Here is a 15,375-nt window from a genome sequence, read left to right on the forward strand (position 1 = left end):
TGTAGAAGAATGCAGATCGATCCATGCTTATCACCCTGTACAAAGCTTAAGTCCAAGTGGATCAAGGACCTCCACATCAAACCAGATACACTCAAACTAATAGAAGAAAAACTAAGGCAGCATCTGGAACACATGGGCACTGGAAAAATTTCCTGAACAAAACACCAATGGCTTATGCTCTAAGATCAAGAATCGACAAATGGGATCTCATAAAACTGCAAAGCTTCTGTAAGGCAAAGGACCCTGTGGTTAGGACAAAATGGCAACCAACAGATTGGTAAAAGACTTTTACCAATCCTACAACAGATAGAGGCCTTATATCTAAAATATACAAAGAACTCAAGAAGTTAGACCGCAGGGAGACAAATAACCCTATTAAAAAATGGAGTTCAGAGCTAAACAAAGAATTCACAGCTGAGGAATGCCAAATGGCTGAGAAACACCTAAAGAAATATTCAACATCTTTAGTCATAAGGGAAATGCAAATCAAAACAAACCTGAGATTTCACCTCACACCAGTGATAATGGCTAAGATCAAAAACTCAGGTGACGACAGATGCTGGCGAGGATGCAGAGAAAGAGGAACACTCCTCCATTGTTGGTGGGATCTCAGACTGGTACAACCATTCTGGAAATCAGTCTGGAGGTTCTTCAGAAAATTGGACATTGAACTGCGTGAGGATCCAGCTATACCTATCTTGGGCATATACCCAAAAGATGCCCCAACATATAAAAAATACACGTGCTCCACTATGTTCATCGCAGCCTTATTTATAATAGCCAGAAGCTGGAAGGAACCCAGATGCCCTTCAACAGAGGAATGGATCCAGAAAATGTGGTACATCTACACAATGGAATATTACTCAGCTATCAAAAACAATAACTTTATGAAATTCGTAGGCAAATGGTCGGAACTGGAAAATATCCTGAGTGAGGTAACCCAATCACAGAAAAACACACATGGTATGCACTCATTGATAAGTGGCTATTAGCCCAAATGCATGAATTACCCTAGATGCCTATAACAAATGAATCTCAAGACGGATGATCAAAATGTGAATGCTTCACTCCTTCTTTAGAAGGGGAACAAGAATACCCCTGGCAGGGAATAGAGAGGCAAAGATTAAAACAGACACAGAAGGAACACCCATTCACAGCCTGCCCCACATGTGGCCCAAACATATACAGCCATCCAATTAGACAAGATGGATGAAGCAAAGAAGTGTAGGCCGACAGGAGCCGGATGTAGATCTCTCCTGAGAGACACAGCCAGAATACAACAAATACAGAGGCGAAAGCCAGCAGCAAACCACTGAATTGAGAATAGGACCCCGTTGAAGGAATCAGAGAAAGGTCTGGAAGAGCTTGAAGGGGCTGGAGACCCCATATGTACAACAATGCCAAGCAACCAGAGCTTCCAGGGACTAAGCCACTACCCAAAGACTACACATGGACTGACCCTGGGCTCGAACCTCATAGGTAGCAATGAATATCCTAGTAAGAGCACCAGTGGAAGGGGAAGCCCTGGGTCCTGCTAAGACTGAACCCCCAGTGAACTAGATTTTTGTGGGGAGGGCGGCAATGGGGGGAGGGGAACACCCATAAAGAAGGGGAGGGGGAGGGATTAGGGGGATGTTTGCCTGGAAACCGGGAAAGGGAATAACACTCGAAATGTAAATAAGAAATACTCATGTTAATAAAAATAAAAAAATACTTGAACACTTTATTAAATATCCTTACTCTCTATTGCATATCTGATATAATCAAGAAAATTCTATAACACTTTTGATATCTGTCTACTTATCTATTAATCTATCATGTATCATATACATATATAATATAATACAAGTTATATATATATGTTTATTTTATTGAAAATAGGTGTTTTCCTTATATAATATAACCCAAGAAAAGTCTCCCATCCCTCTGCTCCTTCCACTTTCTCAACACAACTCCTTCTATCTAGATTCAGTGTACCATGCCTGTATATTCGACTTTCAGTCTGTATGAGATCGTATAAGCTTTGATCATACTTATTTAGAGGGCTATATTTTCTTTTACCTTTTTAAAAATATCATTTAATCTTTGGTTACAATTCAGATTTTACCCCCATCCTGGTCCACCCTCTGAGTGTTCCACATCCCATATGTCCTCCCCCTATCTCCACGAGTATTTCACCACCCTAAGCCCCACACATTCACAGTCCCTGGAGCCCTCCAGTGTCTTGAGGGTTAGGTGCATCTTCTCTGAGTCCAGACCCGGCAGTCCTCTGCTGTATAAGTGTTGGGGGCCTCAAATCAGCTGGCCTATGCTGCCTGGTTGGTGGCACAGTGTCTGAGAAATCTATGTGGTCCAGGTTAATTGAGACTGCTGGTCCTCCTACAGGTTGGCCCTTCTCCTCAGCTTCTTCCAGCTTTTCCCTAATTCAACCACAGGGGTCAGCAGCTTCTGTCTATTGGTTGGGTATAAATACCTGCATCTGATTCTTTCAGCTGCTTGTTGGGTCTCTTCAGATGCAGTCATGATAAACCCTTTTCAGTGAACACACCATAGCCTCAGTAATAGTGTCAGGCCTGTGGCCTCCACTTAGGCTGGATTCCAATTTGAGCCTGTGCACTAGACCTCCTTTTCCTCAGGCTCTTCTCCATGTTGTCCCTACAGTTCTATCAGATAGGGACAACTATGGGTCAGAGATTTTGACTGTGGGTCAACCCCATCCCTCAACTGATGCTCTGTCATTCTGCTGGAGGTGGGCTCTACAAGTTCCCTCTCTCTATTGTATGGCACTTCATCTAAGGCCCCTCCCTTTGAATCCTGAGAGTCTCCCTCCTCCCAGGTACCTGGTGCATTCTGGAGGTTCACCTCCTCTGCCTACCTTCAGGAAGTTTCCTGTTTCCATTCTTTCTGCTGGTTCTCAGGTATTCAGTCCTGTTCCCTCCATCTAATACCTGATCATGTTCCCCTCTTCCTCTCCCTGTCTCCTTTCCGACCAATATCCCTCCCTCCCTCCCTCTCCTGTGATTTCTTTTTTCTACTTCTCAAGTAGGATTGGGGTATCCTCACTTGGGCTCCTTGGCTTGTTAAACTTTTTGAGTTCTGTGGATTGTATCCTGGGTATTCTGTACTATTTTTTTTTGGCTAATATCCATTCATTAGTGAGTACATACCATGCATGTCCAGAATTCACAGCAGAGGAATCTCTAATCATGAGAATTTCTTAAAGAAATGTTTAAAGTACTTAGTAATCAGGGAAATGTAAATCAAAACAACCCTGAGACTCTACCTTACAGCACTCAGGATATTTAAGATCAAAACCTCAGGTGACAACATATGTTGGCGAGGATGTAGAGAAAGAGGAACACTCCTCCATTGCTGGTGGGATTGCAGACTGGTACAACCATTCTGCAAATTAATCTGGAGATTCGTCTGAAAGTTGGAATTAGATATTCCTGAAGATCCAGCTATACCATTCTTGGGCATATACCCCAACGATGCCCCACCATGGTACAGGGGCACGTGTTCCACTATGCTCATAGTGGCCTTATTTGTGATAGCCAGAAGCTGGAAACAACCCAGATGTCCTACAAGAGAAGAATGGATGCAGAAAATGTGGTTCACTTACCCAATGGAGTACTACTCAGCTATTTGGAACAAGGACGTCCTGACTTTTGTAGGCAAATGGTGGAACTAGAAAATCTCCTGAGTGAAATAACTCAGACCCAAGAGGACTAAGATTGCATAGTATCCTCCATCCTCTCTGTCTCTTACACTCTTTCTGTTTCCTCTGATGATGGTTTAGGAAGCACTTGAAGTACGGGGATGACAGAATCTAATGACATCTTGTAGGAGTCATTTTAGGGTTGTTTTTATTTGTCCTGTTTTCTTATTTATTTAGATATACAGTTTTGGTGTTACTCTAGGTCAGTGGAAAATATTGGCTCAAGTTCTTGAACACCCAGGCAGTGCCAGGTATTTGATCTCCAGGACTGGAACTCTAATAAATGAATGGCACGTTATGCCCAAATGATTTGTGCCATCTTTGTCCTAGCATTCCATCAAGGCTGAACACCATTGCAGATCAAAGGCTTGAGGCTGATTCATGTTCACATTTTTTGTTTTATCACATGCAGAATAGCCATACCAAATACACTACAGTGTCCAGATAAGTGCAATAATATCTGAATGGTTATTCATAATTATTAAATAAAGAGAATTAAGATTCCCTCAGGAAAGTTAAATATGTAATAAATTTCTTCACCTTAGGCAAACTAATTTCTGAATAGAAAAAAATCAAAATCTCACAAACAATTTCACCTGACAGAGTACATATTCTCATATTATTTTATGCTCTAGCAACGTACTGAAGCCATTGTATTCACCATCTTCAATGTTAATATTTTTAAGGAAATCTAGAGTTTAAAATACAAGTAAACAAATATAACATATACAAACTATTTTTTGCTTAAATTTTTATGGTTAAAGCCATGTTTGAGTGGATAACCACCACAAACAACATCCAGAGAGAATATTGTAATTTCACTAAGTATTCTGCAGAAATCATTTAGATAGTAACAGGTATTAAACAGCTAAAAATTCAAATTAACACTCCTGTCCTTTTGTTTGAAAGTATAGTTATGTTTGGTAATATTTATTAATTATTCAATGCTTACAACATTTGTCTTAGAGTAAAATATATGCTCTGAATATTTACAACTGCAACTGATCATATATGGTCAACTTTTATTTTGAAATACACTATTTAAAAAGAGCAAAGGACATTTGCAGAGTATACACAATTTGCCTGTAACACTCGTCTGTGTGTGTGTGTGTGTGTCTGTGTGTGTGTGCGAAAACATGAATGAGCATGTGTGTATGTGTTTTGAATGTAAACTAAAGAGATAAAGAGAACCAAAATTTCATATTTATCACATTTTTACAAAATTGTGAAATTTGATTTTACAACAAATTCTTTAAGTGTGCATATCTATTTTAAAACAAACTAAGAAATTATTGGGACATGAAATGTAATTCAGAATTTACTATTTCCACTGACAATGCAGTAATTAGTTCTTATCGATCCATTTTCTGTCATCAGTGTTTTATGCTCAGCTCCTCAATGGCAGAGTTGCTTCATTATTACACTCCGAGAATCTCTACCTTCTCATAATGTATTTCTTCATCATAGAAACAAAGTATCATTCTAATGTAATCATACAGATATCGTATATATAAAAATAATTTGCTTGAATTTGCCAAGCAGATCATTTAAGATCTATTTTTATTTAAAATATAATAAATCAATGTTGTGAATATATAGAAGCAGGAACTACAAAATGTAAATAAGAAATATATTTCAATGTTCCCATAATTTTTAATTATACTGTTTTAATATAAGTATAGTAAATATTATCAGTTTACATACAACTTACATTATTCAAATTCAGTCATGAAACAACACAGGGTTAAGTTAATGCAGATCTAGATTCACATACCTTTGTTATTATCCATTCCCCCCACCGCATAAAGAGTTCCAACTGTAGATTTTCTGGGCTTAGTTCTTGGGCTTTGCATTAAAGTTCTTCTTTCTGGCAATAGATGGTATTTCATTGCTTCCAGAATCAGTTTTTGACATTCTAAATCATTCTTGAATAGTGCATGATTCTCAAGGTCAGCCAGTATCTATGAATAATACACAGTCACTGTTAATAATGTATGCTAAATTGACAAGTATTTGCAGTATGTATTGACATTAGAAGCTTAATTTCTTTGCCATTACTCATACATTTGGACTGCAAGAAAACATTCTTACTTGTTATTAAAATAATAAATAAAACAAACAAGTATATTTGCTTCCTTTCCTATTTTTCCTTGGAATTCTTCACATTAGAATGAAAAGTAGATGATATAATTAACTGAACACCAGGTAATGAGTCATAGGTAACAGGTACATAGAATAAGAGAGCAAAATTACTTAAATGGTGCATCTGTATCATGCCTCTTCATTCTAGGACCCAAAGTAACTGACTGAAGATAATGTGGAAAGAATCTAAAAAAAAAAGAGACAGTAGAAAGACAGAAGAAAATACTATCTTCTCAACATAGTAAGATAATTGTACAGATTGCCTTCTACTGGATATGACAACATATATAATCCCCATGCAACTCAAGCCGTATTAGATCTCTGTATGGAGAGGAGAGGTAGGCATAAAGTCTCAAACAAGGTGAGGAGTTATTGACAACTGTAGCTGCTACAAAGCACAGTTCCATTTTCTCTAACAATGTAGATCCTAATAAGTCTATCATGCTCCAGTGGTAGCATGTCTTCACATCCAAGTATAAATGTCCAATGTAATTTGGCGTGGATGGTTGTTAAAAAAAAAGTCACACATCTGGTAGGTAAGGAATTGGAAGAGGATTTCAGTGATGTTTTAAAAGGTAGAAAAATGATTAAGTCCCACTGTATAAAATTCTTATACTACCAGTTATAATTTTTTAAATCTTTAATAAATATTAATAATTAAAATGTAATTATAAAGGGCAGAAAGCTAATAGAATTTCTATAAAGTGTATTAATTGCATTCATATCTTTTATGTGTTCATGAATTCATGGTAATCTAGAGAATAATATTGAGCAAAGACTTAAAGAAATAGCTGAGCTGAATATAGATCAAAGCAGCTGTAATGCTGTGTCACTGAGTTACTAAATTTATAAAACTATGCACATTTGACAACAAAATAACATAATTTTATATTTTTCTTATTACTTAAGACTTCTCAATAGGGTCTTTAAAACCCATAGACATTTGTGATACACAATATAAGACACCAAAGATGCCATTTCAGAGTACAAAACCAGCAAAATTTTAATTACCATAGATGGATAAAATAAGACATTCCATTGTAAAACCAAATTTAATCAATATATATTGCTCTACAAATCTAGTCCAACAGAAAGTATTCGAAGGAAATCTTCAACCTAAAGAAGTTAACCAAAATTATGAAAACACAGGAAATAAATTTCTAAATCACACACACACACACGCACACACACGCACACACACACACAGTCTCTCTCTCTCTCTCTCTCTCTCTCTCTCTCTCTCCTCACTACCACCACCACTATCATTACCACCATAAATAAACAAAAGCAACAACGAACAGAAACAATTCAATGGTAGATATCTCTGAATAACAATGCTCACAATTACCTAACAAAAAGGAACACAGACTTATAGAATGTATGCAAAAATAGGATCATATCTTCTGCTGTATCAAAGATGACTTTTTTCCTCAGGGTACATTTATGTCAGCGTAAAAGGTCGGAAAAATTTTTTTAAAGAAAATGGACCTCAGAGGTAAGCTGGTGTAACAATTTTAATGTTGAAGAAAATAGACTTCAGGTCAAAAACTAATCAAAAAGAGATTGAGAAGGACAGTACATACTCATCAAAGAGAAAAATATACAAATATGACATTTCAATTCATAATTTCTATGCCCCAAACACAAGGGACACAAATGTGTAAAAGAACTACTATTATAGGTTAATTACATATTGGCTCTCATACACAGATTATAAAAGACTTAAATATTCCACTCTCATCATTGGCAAAATATTCAGAGAAAGCATAAACAGAAATGCTGTAGCTAAGAGATATTATGAACCAAATTAACCTAAATGATATTTATAGATAATTTCACCCAATATAAAAGAATATACCTTCTTTTCAGCATCCTATAGAACTTTTGCCAAAATTAGTGACATTTTTGATAATAAAGCAAGTATCAACAGATATAAGAAAATAAAACTAATACCCAGCATTCTACCAGATCACCATTGATTACAGCTGATAAACTTGTTGAAACTGAATGACACTCTTCTGAACAAAAAGTGATAAATGAAATGTGAATCAAGACAGAATAAATGAATAAATTAAAGTCCTTCTATAACTTACTGAAGTTAAATACAAGAAAGACAATAAACATGTATGACACAGTGAAAGCAATTCTAAAAAGCAAGTGTACTCCAATATGTGCCTACATATAAAAAATGGGGAGTTTTAATACTTGTTTTAACTTGGCAGTACCACTTAAAACTCTAGAACAGAAGAATAAAGTAACATGCAAAAGGAATAGATTGCCAGAAACTTAGGGCTACAAGTCAATAAAGCAGAAGACAACAAAAACAACACAAAGAATCAATGAAACAAAGAGTTAGTTCTATGAGAAAATTCAATAAATTGACAAGCTTTTATCCAAATTAACTGAAAGGCAGAGGAGTATCTAAATTAACAAATAGGAATGGAAATGGGGAAATAGCAATACTGATGCAATGCAGAGCATCACAAGAACCAATTTTAAAAACTTGAACTCTACCAAATTGGAAAAATCTAAAAGAAATGAATATTTTTTTTCAATACGTACCACTTGCAAAAGTTAAGTCACGATCAGATAGTCAACTTAAACAAACTTATATAGAGCCATTAGTGAAATGGAAGCAGTATTTAAAAATATCCCAGCAAAACTAAGCCCATGGCCAGATGACATTAGAGCTTTATACTATCAGACTTTCACAGAAGTTATTGTAATTACACATCAAGCTATTCTACAAACTAGAAACATAAAGAACATTGCTTAAATATTTTTATGGAGTCACCATTACCCTGATAACTCAACCACATAAAATCCCAGCAATGCAAAATAATTACAGGCTAATTTAAGTTAATATCATAGATGTAAATATAATCAATAAAATACTTGAAAACTAATTTAAAGAACATATCAAAATTTCATTTAATGAATCAAGCATTATTCATCACACAAATACAGGGATTATTTATCATATAAAAATCAATAAATGTAACCCACCACATAAACAAACTAGAAGGCAAACTAGAACCCAAATGATCAACTCATTAGAAGTTTTTGACAAAAACTAATACTCTTTCATGATGATAGTCTTGAATATAATAGATACAAAAGACATGCCTAATATGATTAAGGCAGTTTGCAGAAAACTCATAGCCTAAATCAACAAATGAGAGAGAAGTAAATCAATTCTACTATAATGAGAAATAATGTAAGACTGTCCAATCTTCCCTTGTCTATTCATTACAATGCTTGATGTCTTACTTAAAGCAATAAGACAACTGAAGGAGATGAAGGTGATACAACTTAGAAAGGAAGAAATAAAAATAGCTTTATTTTTATATGATATGATAGTATATATAAGGGATCCTAAAACTTCTACCAATAACTTCACACAGATGATGAACACTTTCAGCAAAAATAAAATGGATGCAAATAAATAAATTAATTGAATAATGGATGCAAAAAAGTAACCTTCTTATATGTAAATGACGGAATGAGAAAAAAACATTTATAATAGAATCAAATGATATGAATTTTCTTTGACTAACTCTAACCAAGCTCGTGAAAGACTAGCTAGTGAAAGACCTGGTAGGAAGAAGAGAGAGGAGGAGGTTGGGAGAGGTCACGTATGGGAAGAGACAGGAGGGAAGTCCAGAAGGCCAGGAGAATAAATTGTCATATATAGCAGTGGGGGGTGGAGAACTCAGGGAACCATTAGAAAGTCCCAGACGGCAGCAAAGTGAAAGGCTCTGACTACCTGAGATACAATTCACAGACTACATGAAGCTCAAGAACAATAAAGAACAAAGTGTGTATGCTGCAGTTCTTCATGGAAGGGGGAACAAAATGCTCACAGTGTCTACCTCCTCTGAGGGGACTGGGAGGGACATCCGAGAAAGAGAAGACGGGGAGGAGAAAAAAGGGAGGCAGAATCAGGTATAGCAAGAGACATGGATGAAACTTAACAGATGTGTGTAGCAATGGGGGATGGAGAACTGGCGGTTGCCACCAATATGTCCCATATGTCAGGAGAGCAAGAGTATCCCAGGATCCAACAGGGAGGATATTAGCTGAAATGAACAACAAATGGGAGAGAGAACCTGTAGAGAGCATATACAGAGGTTAGGCAAGGCCCCCGTTTGGGGGATGGGGCCACACACTCATCTCCAAACTTTTAACCCAGAATTGCTCCTGTCCAAAGGAAATACGGGGACAAACAGTGAAACAGAGACTGAAGAAAAGACCATCCAGAGACTTCCCTACCTGGGGATCCATCCAATATACAGACACCAAACCCAGACACTATTCCTGATGCCAAGAAGTGCTTGCTGACAGGAACCCGATATAGCTGTTTCCTGAGAATCTCTGCTAGAGCCTGACCAGTACAGATGTGAATGCTCACAGCCAACCATTGGACTGAGCGTGGGGACCCCACTGTAAGACTTAGAGAAAGGACTGAAGGAACACAAGGGATTTGCAACCCCATAAGAAGAACAACAATATCAACCAACCAGGTCCCCTACATCAGAGCTCCCAGGGACTAAACCACCAGCCAAAGAGTACACATGGAGAGACAGATGGCTCCAGCTGCACATGTAGCAGAAGATTGCATTGTCTGCCATCTATGGGAGGGGAGGCCCTCGGTCCTGTGAAGGCCCGATGTGCCAGTGTAGGGAAATGCTAGGGCAGTTAGGCAGGTGTGGGTGCATGCATGGGGGAGCACCCTCACAGAAGCAGGGGGAAGGGGTGGGATAGGCGAGTTGCGGAGGGGAAACTGGGAAATGGGATAACATTTGAAATGTAAACTAATAAAGTATTCAATAAAAAACCTCTTAGAATGTTTAAAATCAACAACACAAGTGATTGCTTTTGACGGCAAGGATGTAGAATGAGGGGACATTTATCCATTGCTCTCTGGAGGACGAACTTGCATGCTACTATAGAAATAAAACTGTCAGTTCCTCAGATGTGGGAAACAATCTACCTCAAGAACAAGATATAACACATTTGGGCATACACCAAAGAATATTCAACCTACCATAGGGTCCCTTCCTCAGCTATGTTCATTGCTTCTTTGTTCACAATAACCAGAAATTGAAACCAACATAGATAACCTCCAACAAAGGAATGATTTAAACATTGTGGTACATTTATATACCGAAGTATTATTTGGCTATTTAAAACTGACTCATGAAATTTGCAAGCAAATAGATGTAAATTTTAAAAGAATATTCAGAATGAGGTAACCAAGACAAAGAAAGATAAATAAAGTATATGTTGTCTTATATGTGAAGAATAGCCACTAAGTTTCAACCAAGCTGCCATCCAGAATCCTATTAAGGTTAGGTGTAGATGAAGAGTTGGGGGACTATCCCAGAAAAGAGAGAATAGAAGAGATTTTATGGGTAGACTTGAAGTAGGGGTGGAAAAGAAGGATCAGAGAGGGGTGATAAAATTGTGGGGAGAGACCTAAAACTAGGCTATATTTGAGTGGTAATGTGGAGATAAATCACAGCAGAGGCTCCCTAGAATACACAAAAGCAATCCTAAAGTCTTCAAATAATGGAGGAGATGGTGTCCCAACCTGCCACGTCTTGTTACCAAAGGAAACTTTTAGTAACAGGATTGGGTTACATCCAATTAAGTTGTTGGGCAAAAGTGTCCCCAAACAACCCAGGACTTTCCCAGAAAAAACACAAAACAAAAACAAACAAACAAACAAACAAAAAACCTAGCCACTCTTCACAATTGACAGCAAGGTTCTGTAGCTGATAATGCCAGCCATGCATTTCATTGAACATGGAGAGGTCTAGGTATTGCCTAATTTAACCTTCACTCCTGGGTTTATGTTTCTTTGTGTGGGAAATGCTTTTTAGGGAGCAAAAGAAGAACAAATTTGTCAATCTAGACCAAAAAAAATTGGATTTGAGTTATAGACTACTCGTTAAAATGGAACCCATACGGAAAACTGTTTGAATGGCCAAAACCCTAGGATTAGATAGCTCAGCGACCTAGGGTAAACCCTAATACCTCTGTTCAAAAAGAAAGCAAGAAAAACTGTAGTGATTTTGTTTTATCTTATTATATTCTAAGTTGTTATGTTTTGTTTTTAAAATATAAGTCGATTAAATCTGAGCACTTTAAGTGTTTTATGTTTTCTTTTCGTTCTTGTTTTGTTTTTCAGTACTTTTGTTTAGTAATGCTGGAATTGATTCCAGGACTTAATAGTTATATCTATAAACAAAATGGATTAATATTAAAAGTGATGTTCCTTTGAGAGGGAAGTGAACAGCATACATTCTCTTGTTTTTCAGTTTGAAATAAATGAATAAAATGAATGCTAAATCACTTATGTTTTGTACAAACTATAGAAATTTATTTCTGTTTCAGTGCACTAGGATGGGTATCATGTGAAGAATATATATATATATATATATATATATATATATATATATATATATATATATATATATATATAGGAAACATCCCATGGGAAGATCACAGTATCATTTCATTTATGTTTACCCTGAAACTTTTAGCTATTGTAAGGTGCTGGTGAAAGGATTCAGTGTTTATACAATTCAAAAACAGGACAGTAACCTCATAGGTACAGCTGACACTTTTTAAGAGGGTCACAAATATCCCTGAAACTTAGAAGGATTTTCTCTGTATTCCCAACTTTCTGCTCTATGTTTCCAGTCAGCCACAGAAAGGAAAACTCATCAGAGATGCTGAAACTTGCAATATTCCTTCCTTTACCAGTGCTAGAACTTTTTATCAGGGACTACTCCAGTGGCTGCTGGGCTGGTGCAGTCTTGTCTCCCATAGAAGAAAGCAGCTTACCCACAGATAAACTGTCCATTTGTAGTCTGAATGACACTCAGTACACCTAACCAGATTAGATTCTCATATTACAATCCAAGTTCCATTAGTCTCCACAGAAAACATTGTAATGACATAATCAAGACCTTGTCTAAGTAACTTGAGTATTTGTAAATGTGAATATAAATGAAAAATGTACAAGCAAAAATCATTTCCATGTCTTTTGTTTCAAACTGACTTGAAAGCTATGTCAGAGATCTCTTAAAGAACTTACCTCAAACATTTCAAGAAACATGTAGAGACATTTAATGAAAAAGAAGCAGGTTCATTAATCTTATTTCAAGTACCAAAATCTCTGATTGTCTTAAGATGAAAAGTAATTGGAAAGCTTGCAATTCCAATATGAATAATAAAAACATAATCAAAACAAGTGGAGCTCATAAAATTAACCCAAATCAGGGTTTTTATTAGTCACAAGTGAAGTGGGACCTGTGGTGGTATAATTTATGATTAATGTTTATTTATTGAACATGAGTTTATTGTTCCACTTTGAGAAAGATCAGAATTTTTAAAGCTGAAATAAATCTCCTTGTGTTTGGTAAGAACATAACTTCCTTCTTGACCATATGTCTCTTAATGAATTCTAAAGCTTTCACTCATTCATTTCTTTCAAAATGGCAGCAATTTTTCTCCCATACAATCATAGACCTAGAATATCTGTGGTCTAGTCTTATACCACTATGTGTACTCTTATCTCACAAGACAGCCTGTCTTAACTTATCAAAGTTTAGGTTATAATTGAAGCCTAATTTTTTTATTTATCAGTAAATATCATTTGGTATCTTTAGGCTGCTATGCCAATTGAAATCTTATGGTGTTCTACCTCATCTACTTTTCCCATTCCTCTAATTCAAATGAATCTTTGTGTGCATTTTAGATTTTCTAACATATTTCTATTAAAATAAGTTAAAATAATTTTTACAGGATCTAAGTTGTTTTAGAAAATTTATTCACACTTGATCTCTGAAAACCTACAATAAACATGTAAAACATAGACTTTTAGAAAAAAATGGTTGCTGGTACATCAAATTTTTATTTTTAAATAAGTATTTCAGACCCATTTAGTAGCATGCTGAATTCTAGACATAGTAATCAGCCAAAATATCTCTTGAACATCTCTGTGGGCCAGTGGACTTTTTAACTAGGAAGTATTTTACAGATTGTTTTACTCAATTTTTTTTTTACCAAATTCATTTTTATATATATGTAATGCAGAATTGGTATATCATTTTTGTTTATTTTTATATTTCATTTTTAATTAATCATTCTATTCATTTATTTTGGTATGATATCCCCCTTCCCAGTTACCTCTCCACACATCCCTGATTTCATTCCTCCTTTCCCCATCCCTTAGAGGTATGAGGGTGTTCTTTCCCCACTAACTCACTCCCCTTCACTGGTCTAGCATTTCCCTATGCTGGGGCATCAGACCTCCACAGGATGAAGCACCTTCTCTCTCAGTGATGTCAGATAAGGCCGGAAGGAGTTGAAGGGGATCATAACTCCATAGGGAGAACAATATCAACTTACAGGACCACCCAAAGCTTCCAGAGACGAAACTACCAACCAAAGAGTACACATGGAGGGATCCATGGCTCCAGATTCATATGTAACAGAGGATGGCCTTATCCCCCACCACTTTCTTAAATCTGAAGTCACTTTTCCCAAGACTATTCTTCATCCTATATGAGACTCCTGCTACAGTATTACTGGTAATTTAAATAAATCTATTCCTTGACTTTGGATGTAAACTGTCCCTCCTAACTACTTTGAAGTATATGGTTTATAAATAAACAAATATGCTCTAATACTTCTTCCTCTTGAGAAATCATATTTAATGATACTATCACTTATCAGTGACCATATAACATTATCAGTGACAACATACCTTTTCTCTATAGTAAATCTCTCAGCTAAAGTGTTACCGAATGGAGATACTTTAATATTAACACCATAGTTTTTAACTATTGTCTTTTCATTCCAAAATTAACTTTACTGGTCAAAATTCTCTTATTAATATTTCCTAGGTTTCGAGGAAGATTTCTTATTTGAATTCCTCACTGTGATAATCATAAGAATTCACAGACTTCCATCTTTAGCAGCTATTCTATTTTCTATTCTGTACATGATAATTTTATTGTGGTTTTAATAAGACATCTTATTCCTTATTTTTTATATATTTACATATAAAATATATTCGATATATTTATTTATCCTTTTGATATATTTATATATTATATATTATATATGTGTACTTTATACTGTGTTTATTAAGAACTTCTAAATATTTTAATCTACAATTGGATTTTTACAAGTAATTTTAAAAAAGCTTCTAAGGGAGGAGATATAAGTTCACAGTGAACACTTCCTGTTTTTCTAGAGGACTAAATTTTAGTTCCCGACACTTAAATAAAGTTTCCCATAATTGCCTATAGCTCAAGTTCCAGAAAATCCAATATGCTTTGATCTCCATAATAATTCATATACATGTAAATGCACAAAATAATTAATTACAATTTTAACAATACTCTTAATAGACATTATTGTAGACATGCTCATGCATGTGTGTGCCACTTATGATTTATATATAAATTCCTCACTATGTACTTATTTTAATTAAAAGG

The 15,375-nt window shown here is 35.8% G+C and overlaps 1 protein-coding gene across 1 annotated transcript in view; it reads right to left on the reverse strand.

Moving 5' to 3' along the window:
- Positions 1–15,375, reverse strand: part of Klhl1 (kelch-like family member 1) — a 444,521-nt gene that overhangs the window by 133,539 nt on the left and 295,607 nt on the right. Inside the window, exon 6 of the mRNA NM_001394673.2 lies at positions 5,493–5,679. Within this exon, the coding sequence (NP_001381602.1) occupies positions 5,493–5,679 (187 nt within the window). The remainder of the gene's footprint in view (positions 1–5,492; positions 5,680–15,375) is intronic.

This window comes from Rattus norvegicus, chromosome 15 (genome assembly GCF_036323735.1).
Source record: "Rattus norvegicus strain BN/NHsdMcwi chromosome 15, GRCr8, whole genome shotgun sequence".
Lineage (NCBI taxonomy): Eukaryota > Metazoa > Chordata > Mammalia > Rodentia > Muridae > Rattus > Rattus norvegicus.